The following is a 12,674-nucleotide window of genomic DNA, read 5'->3' as shown; positions in this document are numbered from 1 at the left end:
TCCCCTTCCCTTTGAGGCTGTGGTGGCAGATTATTCCAGCTGTTATTCTTATTTTCTTGAGCTAGGAGGCAACCTTTACAGCAAAAGGAATTGAAGACAGGGCATAGCTCCAAATTTGTGTCATCTCCTGTTAAAAGAGACTGAGTCTCCCCTTGCTCATCTCATAAAACCCTTTGAAGAGCTAGAAAAGGATTACTTTGTCACAGCTGACAAGTGCTGGAACCCAGCTAAATGACCTAGACAAGCCCATTAAGTGGTTTCCAATGGCTGTGCCCTCCATTTTGCTTCTGGAGAATGAAAGCGGTTTAGCTCTTCAGACATTTTGCTGCACCCTGACTGCATGTTAGTTACCCACCCTCCCTTGCTTTAGGTAAACAAAACCAGTGTGTTGCAAGTACTGGAAGCCTGCATTGCCAGATACCTTCCATGATGGCAACAAACTTGTCCTAATGACCTGTAGCATCTATTTGGAAGGAAATGTAGAGGGTTTTCATCAGGCAAAAAGCTCTGTAAAGTATTTTGTTAAGATGGTATAAATAAGACAAGATTTGCTTGTACTGTACAGGTGGACCCAGATGGAAATATATTTGTTTCACGACTATGGCCCATTTTTGCTTATCACTTAAGTGAATCATGCTGTGTGTCAAAGAACTTGCTTCAAGGGTGATTGTGGGTTTCATAGTTGTTTCTGAACTGCAGTTAGACAGCACTATGTGAGTGGAGTAACTGCCCACAGATTCATGCTATGAAGTGACTGATGTACCAAGGGAGATCTTTACAGGCTTCAGTCTTAATGCTTACATTGCAGCTTGTGATAACTCGAAGGATGACTGTAGGCAATTAGCTAACAGCAAAAATAAAACCCAAAGCCTCAACAGTTTTCTAGCATAATCTGTTTTGAATTGTTCAATAAATTCTAGTTAGGGCAATGTGTACATCTGTCTAAGTGAGAGCAACCTGTGAGACTGTTCCTTGTGTTTCATCTCCCTCTGAGTCTCAAACCAGACACTGATCCTCTCTACTCAAAAACTCCTCCACCATTCTTCTTTACTCCCAGCCTACTGCAGCTCCTCCCCATGGGATTCTACTCCCTGTCTACATCCTGCAAACACTGGATGCCAAAGCATATTTGAAGCCTGTAGTGCCATGCTGGAGAGCAGGGTGAGGGTGAGGGGTGGGAGAAGAGCTGGGTCTCCCCTTCTACCATCAAAAGGTCCTCATTGCTACAGTTTTCTCCTGCCCTCTCTGGCTGAAGTTCTGGAGATGGGATCCCAGCGGAGGCCATTTGCCTAATAGGCAGTGTTATTGGTTGACAGGTTTTCACTAATATCAGACACAGATACAGAGAGCATATTCATGGAGCCAATCCATCTGTCATCTGCTGTGGCTGCCAAACAAATAATCAATGAAGGTAAGAGAAGGAAGGGTAAAAGAACTATGTAAGTAACAGAGACTTGAATTGTACTTATTTTGTCTTTCTCATTCAGAGATCCTAAAATGATAAAAAAGCCTTTGTGAGAAAACCCTACCTGAAGTAGGGGTGAAAACCACAAAGTAGTAACAATTTACAGAAAGGATAGTGACTTCCTTTGAAGCTATGCACTGAATTTGTTGTGGAATCGTGTATTGCAGTGGTGAATACAGTTTGATTGCTGGTTGCTTGCTGCAGCAAACTAGACTAGACTAGACTAGACTGTTTTGGTTGGAAGAGACCTACAATGATCATCCAGTCCAACTGCCTGTTCACTTGAGGGCTGACCAAACGCTAAAGCACATGATTAAGGACATTGTCTAAATCCTCTTAAACACTGACAGGCTTGGGCCATTGACTACCTCTTTAAGAAACCTGCTCTAGTGTTTGATCACCTTCTGTAAAGAAATGTTTCCTAATGCCCAGTGTGAACCTCCCCTGGCACAGCTTTGAACCACTCCCACATGTGCTATCACTGGATCTCAGGGAGAAGATATCAGCACCTCTCTCTTCACTTCCCCTCTTCAGGAAGCTGTAGAGAGTGACTGCATTCTTCTGGGGCTAGAATGAGCATGCCCTTAATTCCCAGGTCTTTGGCCAGTGTGGGTCTCAGGACTGAGAGGACAGTGCAGTGTGCTCTTCCCATTACTAATTACCTTTAGGCCACTAGATAAGCATGTACGTGCACACATTGCAGGCAGGATGGTGTGATGTTACTGGGAAAAGAGCAAGCCAAAAATGACAGGTCATATAGTTGCATAATTTTTACATGCCTTTAGTTACAATGTCAGTTTTTTCCAGAACTGAAGACAAAGGACACCAAGGTAGACTCAGTGTGTCCTGGGATGTTAGAATCTGCACAGCAGCTGATGGTGGAAGACCTGTACAACCGAGTTAAGGAAAAGATTGATGACACCAGCTTGTTTAACACGCCATGTGTGATGGACTTGCAGAGAGCACTTGTGAAGGACAGGCTGGAGACCCCCAGGGATGCTGTGGATGAAGTCTGGCCTAATGTCTTCATAGCGGAAAAGTGAGTGTCAGCTTTTGTCATCAAGTTGCATGAGATTCCCAGTGAAGGGTCAGATGGAACCATTGAAGGCATAACATGTATTAAATGCATTTAATACCTTTCATCCCTAGAGAGCCCCAAAGAGTTTTTCAGACTATGCTCACAAAGATCTCTGCACACTGAGAAGCAAATACCTCTGGAATAGAATCAGCAGCTTTCCTATGCTATTTTGATACTTCATCAGTTTAGGAAAGGAGAAGGCAGACAAGCCCAAATTACACTGCTCTGATTGGAATTTGCCCTGGAATTGGGACTAAAGTCTTTGTAATATAAAAGAGAGTTAAAAAAAGAAATGCCATAACAAATATGGAGTGGAAATGATTTGGTCTTTTGTACTATGGCTCAGCTGCCTCAAACACCTGTGCAAGTGACCAGACAGAATTAGAAGGGGATAGAGTGTAAAGCTTCAATTATGGAGTGATAAAAATTGAGAAATAAGTAAATAGTCTGATTCTAGGATGGCAGGATGCGTTTAAAATCAAGCTAGAGTGGAAACTAAGCATGCAGCTCTACTAGTGAGTGCAGGTTTCTAATTTTCCAGCAAGTATTGGAAAGAAATAACTGCAGTACTCTCAAAGGACATTAAGGTCTGAGTAGAATGGCGTGTTGGGTGAGTAACAGACTGGGAGCTCTGTAGACCATGTAGCAGACAGCCTCTTTCCTCCCCAGAATAGGAGAACTGATCTCTAATTATTTTATTTTTTTTTTCTTTCCTGAAGAAGTGTTGCAGTGAACAAAAGCCGTTTGAAGAGACTGGGAATCACACATGTCTTGAATGCAGCTCATGGTACAGGTGTCTACACAGGACCAGGTTTCTACAACGGTCTGAATATCCAGTACCTGGGCATTGAAGTGGATGATTTTCCGGATATGGATATCTCCAAACACTTCCGCCCAGCTGCAGAGTTCCTTGACGAAGCACTGCTGACTTATAGGGGTAAGAAGAGAAGATTGCAGTAGTTCCAGAATGTTTGGAATTAATGGCTGGAAGTGCTACTCTGATAAACAGCCAATGCCATATTTTTAATTGAGTAGAAGGCAGATTCTTTGTTCTCTGGGTCCAGTTATGGTGAACACTTCCCGCCCATTTCTGTCATGCCTCATTCAAAACATGAGGGGGCAAACTAGAAAGGGCAGGCAGCCCAGGAGGCCCTGCTGCAAGCCCCATGTATTTGAACTCAAACTGGCTGTGAGCCACCTCCCTTAGATGCTTTGAAAGTACCCTACTATTGCAAAGAGGCGAAGCCCTGCTCCAAAAAACATGGGGTTTTTTTTGTATTGATATTATATAATATCTTTATATAGTTCTGTACACTGTGAGTTTCAGTGTTGCCAGTAGGCTTACTACAAAAGATCTGATCTACCAGGCTGACCTGCCAGGATGATCCAAACAGCTGGGTTGAACCCCTGGATGTCTACATCCAGGCTACTGTGTAATTTGCTGGACTCCAAGTGCACTCCAGTGCATACTGGTCATTTTGTTGCAGCTTCAGTGGACAGTTAGAAATATCTTTATGGAATTAAATACAAAAATGAACACCACAATGAGTGATATTACTGATATTCTTCATATATGTATTTCATGCATTTAATTTTTGTAGAGATACAACAGGTTACCTCCTAGTAGAAGTGACAGTAAGAAAAATGAGGTGTTTTGCTGGTATACAAGAAAAGTTGAGCCAATGTTAATAGCTCAACAGCACCATGAGGAGGGACTTTATCCATCTATGTTCTTCCTGATAACTCCTATTGTTTACCCTTGGCATAGTACAGCTATGCCAACATAGTACATAGCCTGCTGATGGCATTCATTGACCCCTTCAACTCCCTAACCCAGCAAAAATGACAGCCCAGCAGGGAAAAGGCAGTTTTCCAATGGGTTAGTGGTCTGAACTGGCTCTTCAAAGGGGCCCAGCGAGTACCAGAGACAGAGGAGCCTGAAACAAAGCAAAGGAATGAGATCCTTCCCATCTTGGTGAGCTTTGAGATAGGCTTTACTGGCTGTTAAAACACTTGGGAAGCAACTGAGACTTCTGATACCAAGAAAAGTGTAAAAGACATTTTGGAATTGTAGGAATAGATACATTAGGTAAATACTTGTGATGACATAACAGCAGTCAGAAAGGGGATGTTTAAACTGGTTTCATTAAGTTTCGGTGCAAACAGTTTGATTAAACTGGAGTTTACCACACATTGAGAAGGAGTAATTTCAGTTATTTGCAAGCTAGCAAAGCCTCATTTATGTTCTCTTCATATTTAAAAGTTTTTCCTTAACCGTAATTTCTTGTAAAAAATAACTTTAAAAAACAATTCTTCTGTGTCAAAGCTTAGTTTTCTGCAAGAGGTGGTATCTGTGTAAATACCATGAAATAAAGCAGATCCACAGCTTTGATTCTGGCTCTTGCAGTCGCTGTTTACAGAGTGATGAGTCCCATAGTTTGAAGCAGCTGTATCAGGTTGTCAGACTCAAAATCAGTTCTCTTCTGATAGTTGCTTGGTTCTCCTGTTCTGAGTGACTGTTCTGGTGACTGTGGCCTTCAGCCAGTCTACACGTAACTGTCTGAGTTTGCCTTGCCAGCAGATCTGGATTCTGGCAAAAATATAATTAAATAAATGTAAAATTGTATTTAAGTCCTATGATGTGCCTTATGAGAAAATATTTGCTCATCCTCTCAATACTTTCCTGGAGGTTAATGCTAATATCTTCCCTTTTTATGAACGGGGAAATCGAAGCATGGAAAGCATAAATGTCTTACCCTAAGTCAGCCAGCAAGTCACAAATACTGATACCTATTATAAGCTTTTTGATTACTTGGGCAAGTGAAGTGTATGGGCAAAACCAGAAACATTATTTAGATTGTTTTAAAATGTGCCTGCCCACAGCTTTTGAAACTAATGTGCTTTTTATTCTTATGTATCAAGATTTTTAGTAAGCTAAAGCTAACAAATATTTAGTATTGGTTTCAGCTGCTGAAACATGCAACCTGTCTTATTTTTAACACTATTCAGAGAATGTTTTGTGCTACATATCAGACTCACTGTGTTATTTGAAATAGCTAATTACTTTTATATTCCATGTCCATAGGCAAAATACTTGTCAGCAGTGAAATGGGAATCAGTCGCTCAGCTGTGCTGGTGGCTGCTTACCTGATGATCTACCACCATATGACCATTTTGGAGGCTCTGATGACTCTGAGAAAGAAGCGTGCCATTTACCCCAATGATGGCTTTCTGAAACAGTTAAGGGACCTCAACGAGCAATTGTTGGAGGAGCGAGAGTTGGAGCATACCGGTGATGAAGAAGTCACTCCTAGTCAGAGTCCTGTTGTCCATGCAGAGACTTCTCCCCAGCTGTCTGGATCTGGGGACTCAGAAAGCATCATGGGGGCCAAAGCCCACTCCATCACAGTAGAAGAGGACACCAGCAGCCTGCTGGATAGTCTTATGAGCTCTTCATCAGTGAGAAAAACTAGCTGGGTTGCCAAACACTCCACCCTCATCAGTGAGGAGGAAGAGAAACAGTTATACGAGGAATGGAGGAAGAAACAAGGCCTGCCTGCAAATGAACCAAGAGTTAATGATGAAAGACCATCTCCAAAGCTTGTGGATAAGGAAGGGGAACAATCTGAGGAGGATGTGGAACAGAGGATCCATGACTGGCAGCGCAGAAATGAGAAATACCAAACAGAGGGTCCACCCATGGAGGAGAATGGAGATTCCAGCATGGGAGGAAGACCTTACCCATCAAGTGCATTCAGTGATGTTGAGAGTGTGAGCAGTTTTGAGATCCGAACCCTAAAAGAACAGCTGGAAGCCAGTAGCTTTAGCAGGATGAGGAGGAGCCGCACAGACTCTATGTCTTCAGAGAGCACCTGGGACATGTGGAACCAGAGGCTTCTGGAGATTGAGAAGGAAGCTGCTCAGAGGTATCGTTCTAAGAATAAAAACTGTAGGGAGAGACAATCTCCAGAAACAGGAAGAAAGGAGAGGGAGGTGGATGAGGAGAGCGTGGTTTCAGACAGTAGCTCCTTTTACAATTTCTGCCAAAAGAACAAAGACAAGTTGACTCCTCTAGAAAGGTGGAAGGTCAAGAGGATCCAGTTTGGTTTTCACAAGAAGGATTTAGAACCATCAGCATCTTCTGCAACATCTCCAGCAGAAGATGGCAGCCAGGCAGGTGAGGAGGGGACAGAAGGAAGGAGTTTGTCAGATATTAACCTGACTGCTTACCAGGCTTGGAAAATGAAGAGGCAGAAGAAGGTGGGGAGTGAAAGCAAGGAGGAATTTGTGGAATTTGCCAAAAGTGAGGATTCTGCTTCAGCTAAAAAGAAGCAGAGGCGTGTAGAGCTCCTTGAACGTTCAAAGAAAATTTTAGAGGAAAGCCAGTCCATATGCAGCTGGGAGACAGAGAGTATGATGAGTGGGAGTATCCCACTGTCGGCTTTCTGTCCCTCAACACCTTCTGCAAGTTGTGCTGAGGATGCAGCTTCTGCACTGAGCATGCAGACAAATCATTCATCTTTATCACAGACTAGGAGCAGCATGGGGGTTATGCAGCCTCAGGTGTCAAGTATACCCCTTCCCAATCTCCCAGTTGGTCCAGGTGACACAATATCCATGGCACACATTCAGAACTGGATTGCTAACGTGGTCAGTGAAACCATTGCTCAAAAACAAAATGAGATCAGGATGCTATCCCATCCGTCATCTGCAGTGGCCTCCAGTATGATGCCAGGAAACCTTGGCAGTCGTGTAGATGACGATAAGGCTTCTCTTCTCAGTGCCCAGAGTGGCGCATCTCTTGCTGCCTCTCAGCCTCACCAGCAGGACATGCACAGGGCTGAGTCTCAGTCCGTCCTGTCTTGCAATACATCAGTGAGCGCAGGGACAGAAGGGACTAGTTCAAGCATGAAGACAACACAGACAAGCAAGCCACTTTACAGCCTCTTTGCTGATGAAGTTGACCTAAAGAAACTCAGGAGGAAGGAGAAGGAGATGCAAATGGAAATGAGAGAGAAAATGTCAGATTATCAAATTGAAAAGATGATCAGAGACAATAAACGCAGCACTTTATTTAAAAAAAAGGTGACCAGAGAAGAGAAAAATGAAACAGAAGATGACAGAGGGAGTACAAGAAACAGCTACAGGCACCCCTTGCAAGCAGATCTTGACAGAGTTGATACAGTCTTTGATCTGTCCAGTCAACCTGCAAACACAGGTGCACCAAAGTCAGAGAGAGAGACTGATATTACCAGATGGCTCAGTGGCCTGAAAGCAGAAAGAGAACCACCATCATATTATGATCAAAGCGAGAAGGCTAGAGAGAAATATAGCAGAACATCCAAAGTTAGAGAGATGGATTCCGAAACATCCAGCTACAGATTCTCCAGATCCCAAAGAGAAGAACTAGAGAGCTGTTCTTCCTACGAGTCAGGAGATTCACTGAGAACCATGTCACGATTTTCTTCTGCTTCTGCAAAAGAGGACAAAAAGATGTATAGGTTCACAAGGTCAAGAGTCAGTGAGACGAGCTGCAGAGAAAAGAGCCCAGAGGTGCATGTTTTCAGCCAAACACCTGAACCATCCTTTGACTCTGAATCCCCTGAACCAGCTACACAGAGTCATGTTAGGTGTCATCATGTGGAAGCATGTGAAGAGGAGGCCAGGTCAGACGTGTCAGAATTTGGAGCTAAGAGAAAGTTCACCCAGAGCTTTTCAAAGTCTGAAGAGGATGGAAAGAAGGAAGCAAAAGTGGAACAAACTGAAGAAAGATTTGCATCTAGACATTTCTCCCAGTACAGGCAAAACACATGTAAAGAAGCTGAAGAAGAGATGGATGATGATGCCATTATCGCTGCTTGGAGAAGCCGACTAGAAGAGACTACGGAAAAGCTCCGTCGGCGAAGGGAAGAGTGACCAAGATCAGATTATAGGAACGCAAGCAGAGCCACAGAGTCCCAGAATCACTCATCATTATATTTCTGATAATCCTTTGTGGTTTGTAGGGCATTTCCTGCAGATAGTTCTTTTCTTAATCAAAAGCGTTAAAGGGAAGAGGTCAAGTTTTGGAAGTGTTTGTGGTTTGTCAGAAAGATGCTGCTAGTATTAAATGATCAATGTATGTAGGAACACAACGTTAGAAGCCATTAGGAGGCAGACAATATTTCAACAGCAAAAGAAAATAATGGTGGCACCTCAATTTAAAAGACCAATCACATCCCATTTTGGTTATTTCAATTTCCTAGTCTGGACATATTTTTCTAGGGTCTTTTTGAACATAAATGGAAGAAGCCAACAGCCTTTTCTAGGTACCTGAAGAATGTTCCTCTCTTAATCTGTTGTATTTTATACCACTGAGAAGATATTGCTAGGTAGACTCCATTTTCTGCACCAGTCTTATGAGTGTCTACAGAAATAAGACAGCTCAGGGGAATACATGTACTGATTTACTTCACTAAGTAGCAGAAACAAAGTGAAATACTAGAAAAAAAGAAGACGCCTCCTTCTTTTTAGAAGTTCAATGCAGTAATGAATGTATTTCTATGGTAAAATTGTTTTCTATTAGATGGAGACATCTCTGCTCCAGTAGAGTTGGTTCCTGCTAATAACTTTGGGTCAACAAAGGAAAAATGCAATAATATTAACAGCCATCTAAAAATTATGTTCTGATCTAGTTAAAGAGACAGAGTTAGGGTTAAGATTGGTGTACGTTAGGCTGGGTTTCTGAAGTACTGGCTTCAGTTTGGTTTTATGTATGCAGCTCAGTTAAGTCTGGGCTTTTAGGTCTATAGTCAGATTGTCATGTATTAACTTTCAACATGACTGTCTTAAAAGAAGTGATACACAAACTGACCTCATAATAATATATAACTAAAGCATTGGCATAAGGCACCATGTATCTAAGGATGCATTGTATGTCTGTCAAATGTGGTACTTGGAAGCTTGTTTTTAGGAAATTTTAAGTTTAGTTGGCATGTTACATGTAACATGTTGTTTGTGTCATAAGCTACAGAGCCCACTTTTAAGAGTGAGTGGATGGAACACAGTCTCTGTGTTAACTGAGTACACCACATTAAGAGCCTTGGGTCTTTCCCTGCCCTGCAGAGCCTCATGTGCTTGTGTGACACAACCTGCCGGGCCTGCCACGGCATCACTTGTGTGGCTTGTATGATGCTGTGTCTTGGGCACAACGAAACACCCAACTCTCTGTCACTGGTCAACATCCTCCACCTCTCTCTTATAAACACCTAGGCTAGTTTCTCCTGATTTTTGCTCTGGAATTATCTGTTCCCTCTTCTGTACAGACTGTTTTTTGAAGCAACAAAACCCTCTGGCAGAGCTGAGCATAAAATGACAATGGAGGTATGATTCAGTATTGCTCTTTCACAGGAAGTTTTGTCTTTCTTGTCATTTCTTCTCCATCCTACTGCGATGCTTAGAGCTCTCTATATTATTATTCTAGTACCTTTCCCCATTTTAATTGTATAATATAGACAACAAGCTCCACAGGGCAAGGGAGCTTTTGTCCTTGTCTGTATGATGCCACGCACATCAGCAACACTATCTAAATAATGGTTACTGTTAACAAAATGCAGCTGCCAATTTTCCTAAACTTAGAATCATTTCTTTCAACTGTAATGCACTGATTAGACATTATCCCTGCTTCTCTGAAGATAAAGATGACTCTTTCTGACAGCCAGGACTAGGGTAAATGATAGCTATATTGTCAGGTGAATGCAGTCACAAAATCAGGTGACAACAACAACAGAGGTAGAAAAATAAGAGAAAGAACGTATTTTACTAGTGTCTGTTGAGTTTTGTTTTGTTTTGTTTTTTTCGAGTAAACTCAGATTACATTTTCAAAGTATATAAGGAATGTGGCCTTGTTAATGTTTGAGACATCCAGAGATGCTATAAGGCTTACGATGCACTTGTACTACAATACAATATATAATACAACGCTTCCCTTGTTTCTGCATACTTCTGTGAGTTTTTGGTTTTTTTTTGTAAAGTAGCGCAATTCAAGACTTTGACACGTATTGTGAGATTTTATATTAAATCTCCGCAACATGTGTTAGGATAGCAATTTTCCTCCTTTCTTCATCCACGGTTAAGTTGCTCTGTGGAAAACAACTCTGCGTATGCATATTTGGAGCTTGTTTCAATTTCAGTCTAGAAAGGGTCTTAAGTTCTGATGGATCAAAGCGGAAGCGTGCCATACCTTCTGGCATGGAATGTACTTGTTTATCAGAGGCCGGTTCCCTCTGAAAAATGTCTCTCCTGTATCCTGTGGCTGGCTGCTGTTCTCAACAGAAATGTCTGTCCTGTGCCGTACTGTAGGGGGCATCTTACACTGTAAAAGATGAGCATTATATGATGTAGTAATTGGTTTCATTTTGCACTGTCCAGCACAGCCTTTGTTTGGGTAGCATTTTGATTTAAACAGTAATCTAGGTTTGCTGCACAAGTAAATTATTCAAGACCGAGGGGCAGAATATGGTTCTATAACAAGCCTGAGCCAAGCCATCCTGATAGCGAGATTTGACCCTTCTGGGAAAGGGTTAAGTGGGTTCTGCTGACTCACTGAGGTCCGTGGCTTGTTAGTTCACTTTTGTAAAAGGGAGATAAAAATGGTTTGGTGGGGAGAAGCCATCTAAGATGCTGGCTGAGCAGCCATGAGGGAGAAGCTTTAGAAATAGCTGAACTTTATTTTCTTATTGCTTATATCCTTGTTAATAAAGCCAAACCCCCAAAGCAGTGAGGGGGTGGGGATAATTTTGGATGCCATTCAGTGTATGGCCTGTGCTTGAAAGCGAGATGGGAAAGGCTCCAGCTCACGGGTATAAATTATATGAAACAGTGACATAAAGACCTTGCATGGTGAAAATATTAAAGCATTCAGTCATAAGACCAATAACCAGGCGAGACAGAAATGGAGAGGTTGAAGGCAGGCTAGAAAGTCAGGTTTTAAGATGAGATTTTAGAACGAGATAGAGAATCAGTGAAAGGGGAGAGAGATGCACAGATTGTTTCAGGTGACTAGAGCTGCAGAGTGAATGGTTTTTCAGCAATGGCACTGAAAGTAGATTAAAAGGGTAGGTAAGTACCCAAATTTATCTAGGAAGGTTTTTTCAGCGAAGATGTGCTGGGACTGATATTTTTGCTCAGCATTAGTTTGCTGCTGTATGCAGGAGGGTTTTTTTTGGCATTGTATAGTGGAAGGTGAAAGTGCAAGGAGCATCCATACAGTCATTTAAGAATATAAACACAGGAACATCAGAAAGGCTGTATGGGGTCAGACCAAAGGTCCATCTGGCTCAATATCCTGTCTCTGACAGAGAACAACAGTGAATACCTAGGGAAGAATATAAGAGCAGTGATATAAGTGATATTTCCCCAGCATGATCTTCCAGCTTCTAATCATTTGCAAGTCAAGGATTTCCTGAGCCAGATGTGGTATCTTTGTGCTTAATAGCCCTTGACAGATTTTCCTTCTATGGAGGTGCCTAGTCATTTTTGAATTATAGCAATTATAGCCTTGTACCCACTAGCCTCTGTGATCTCTTGTGGCAAGAAGTCCCACAACATACTCCACACTGAATGTTAAGGCATCTCTTCTCTGCCTGTTCTGAACTCACTGCCCGCTAGCCTTTTTAAAGCCAAGATAATCTTTTGTTAGTATCTATATGTCTCACAAGATTTTATCCCCCTCTATTGTTATGCCCCATCCTTAGCTCTATCTTTTTCAGCCTGAGTTACTCATTCCTGATATGGGAGCTGCTCTGTGTCTCTGATTATCTTGGTCATTCTTCTCTGAACCCTTTCCAGTTCTACTTTGTCATGTTTGAGATGAAGGACCAAATCCTCACATGGTATTCCAGGTAAAGGTGTGGCAGGGTAATGACCTTAATTTCTCTTTTCTGTTCTTTTCCTACTAACTCTTAAGGGTCTGCATGCTTTTTAGGCTGTTGCTTAGCACCAAGGTGATATTTTCATGGAACTATTTATTATATCAGCAAAGTCTTTGCTGGATAGAGATGGTCAGCTCCAAGATCATCACTTTATATGTTAAGTTTTCTTGTGTGTAATGCTTTACATTTATTAGCGTTGAATTTAATCTCTCATCTTAGT

The 12,674-nt window shown here is 42.1% G+C and overlaps 1 protein-coding gene across 1 annotated transcript in view; it reads left to right on the top strand.

Annotated features, from left to right (window-relative positions):
• The window catches only part of DUSP27 (dual specificity phosphatase 27 (putative)), a 9,519-nt gene extending 1,060 nt beyond the window's left edge, over positions 1 to 8,459 (top strand). The window contains exons 2-5 of the mRNA XM_008950280.1: positions 1,317 to 1,411; positions 2,273 to 2,504; positions 3,263 to 3,480; positions 5,629 to 8,459. Coding sequence (XP_008948528.1) covers positions 1,317 to 1,411; positions 2,273 to 2,504; positions 3,263 to 3,480; positions 5,629 to 8,459 — 3,376 coding nt within the window. The remainder of the gene's footprint in view (positions 1 to 1,316; positions 1,412 to 2,272; positions 2,505 to 3,262; positions 3,481 to 5,628) is intronic.
• The last annotated feature ends 4,215 nt before the right edge of the window (positions 8,460 to 12,674 follow it).

The sequence above is a fragment of the Merops nubicus genome, unplaced genomic scaffold (genome assembly GCF_000691845.1).
Source record: "Merops nubicus isolate BGI_N331 unplaced genomic scaffold, ASM69184v1 scaffold7932, whole genome shotgun sequence".
Classification (NCBI taxonomy): Eukaryota; Metazoa; Chordata; class Aves; order Coraciiformes; family Meropidae; genus Merops; species Merops nubicus.
This window is presented reverse-complemented; position numbering and strand designations above follow the sequence as displayed.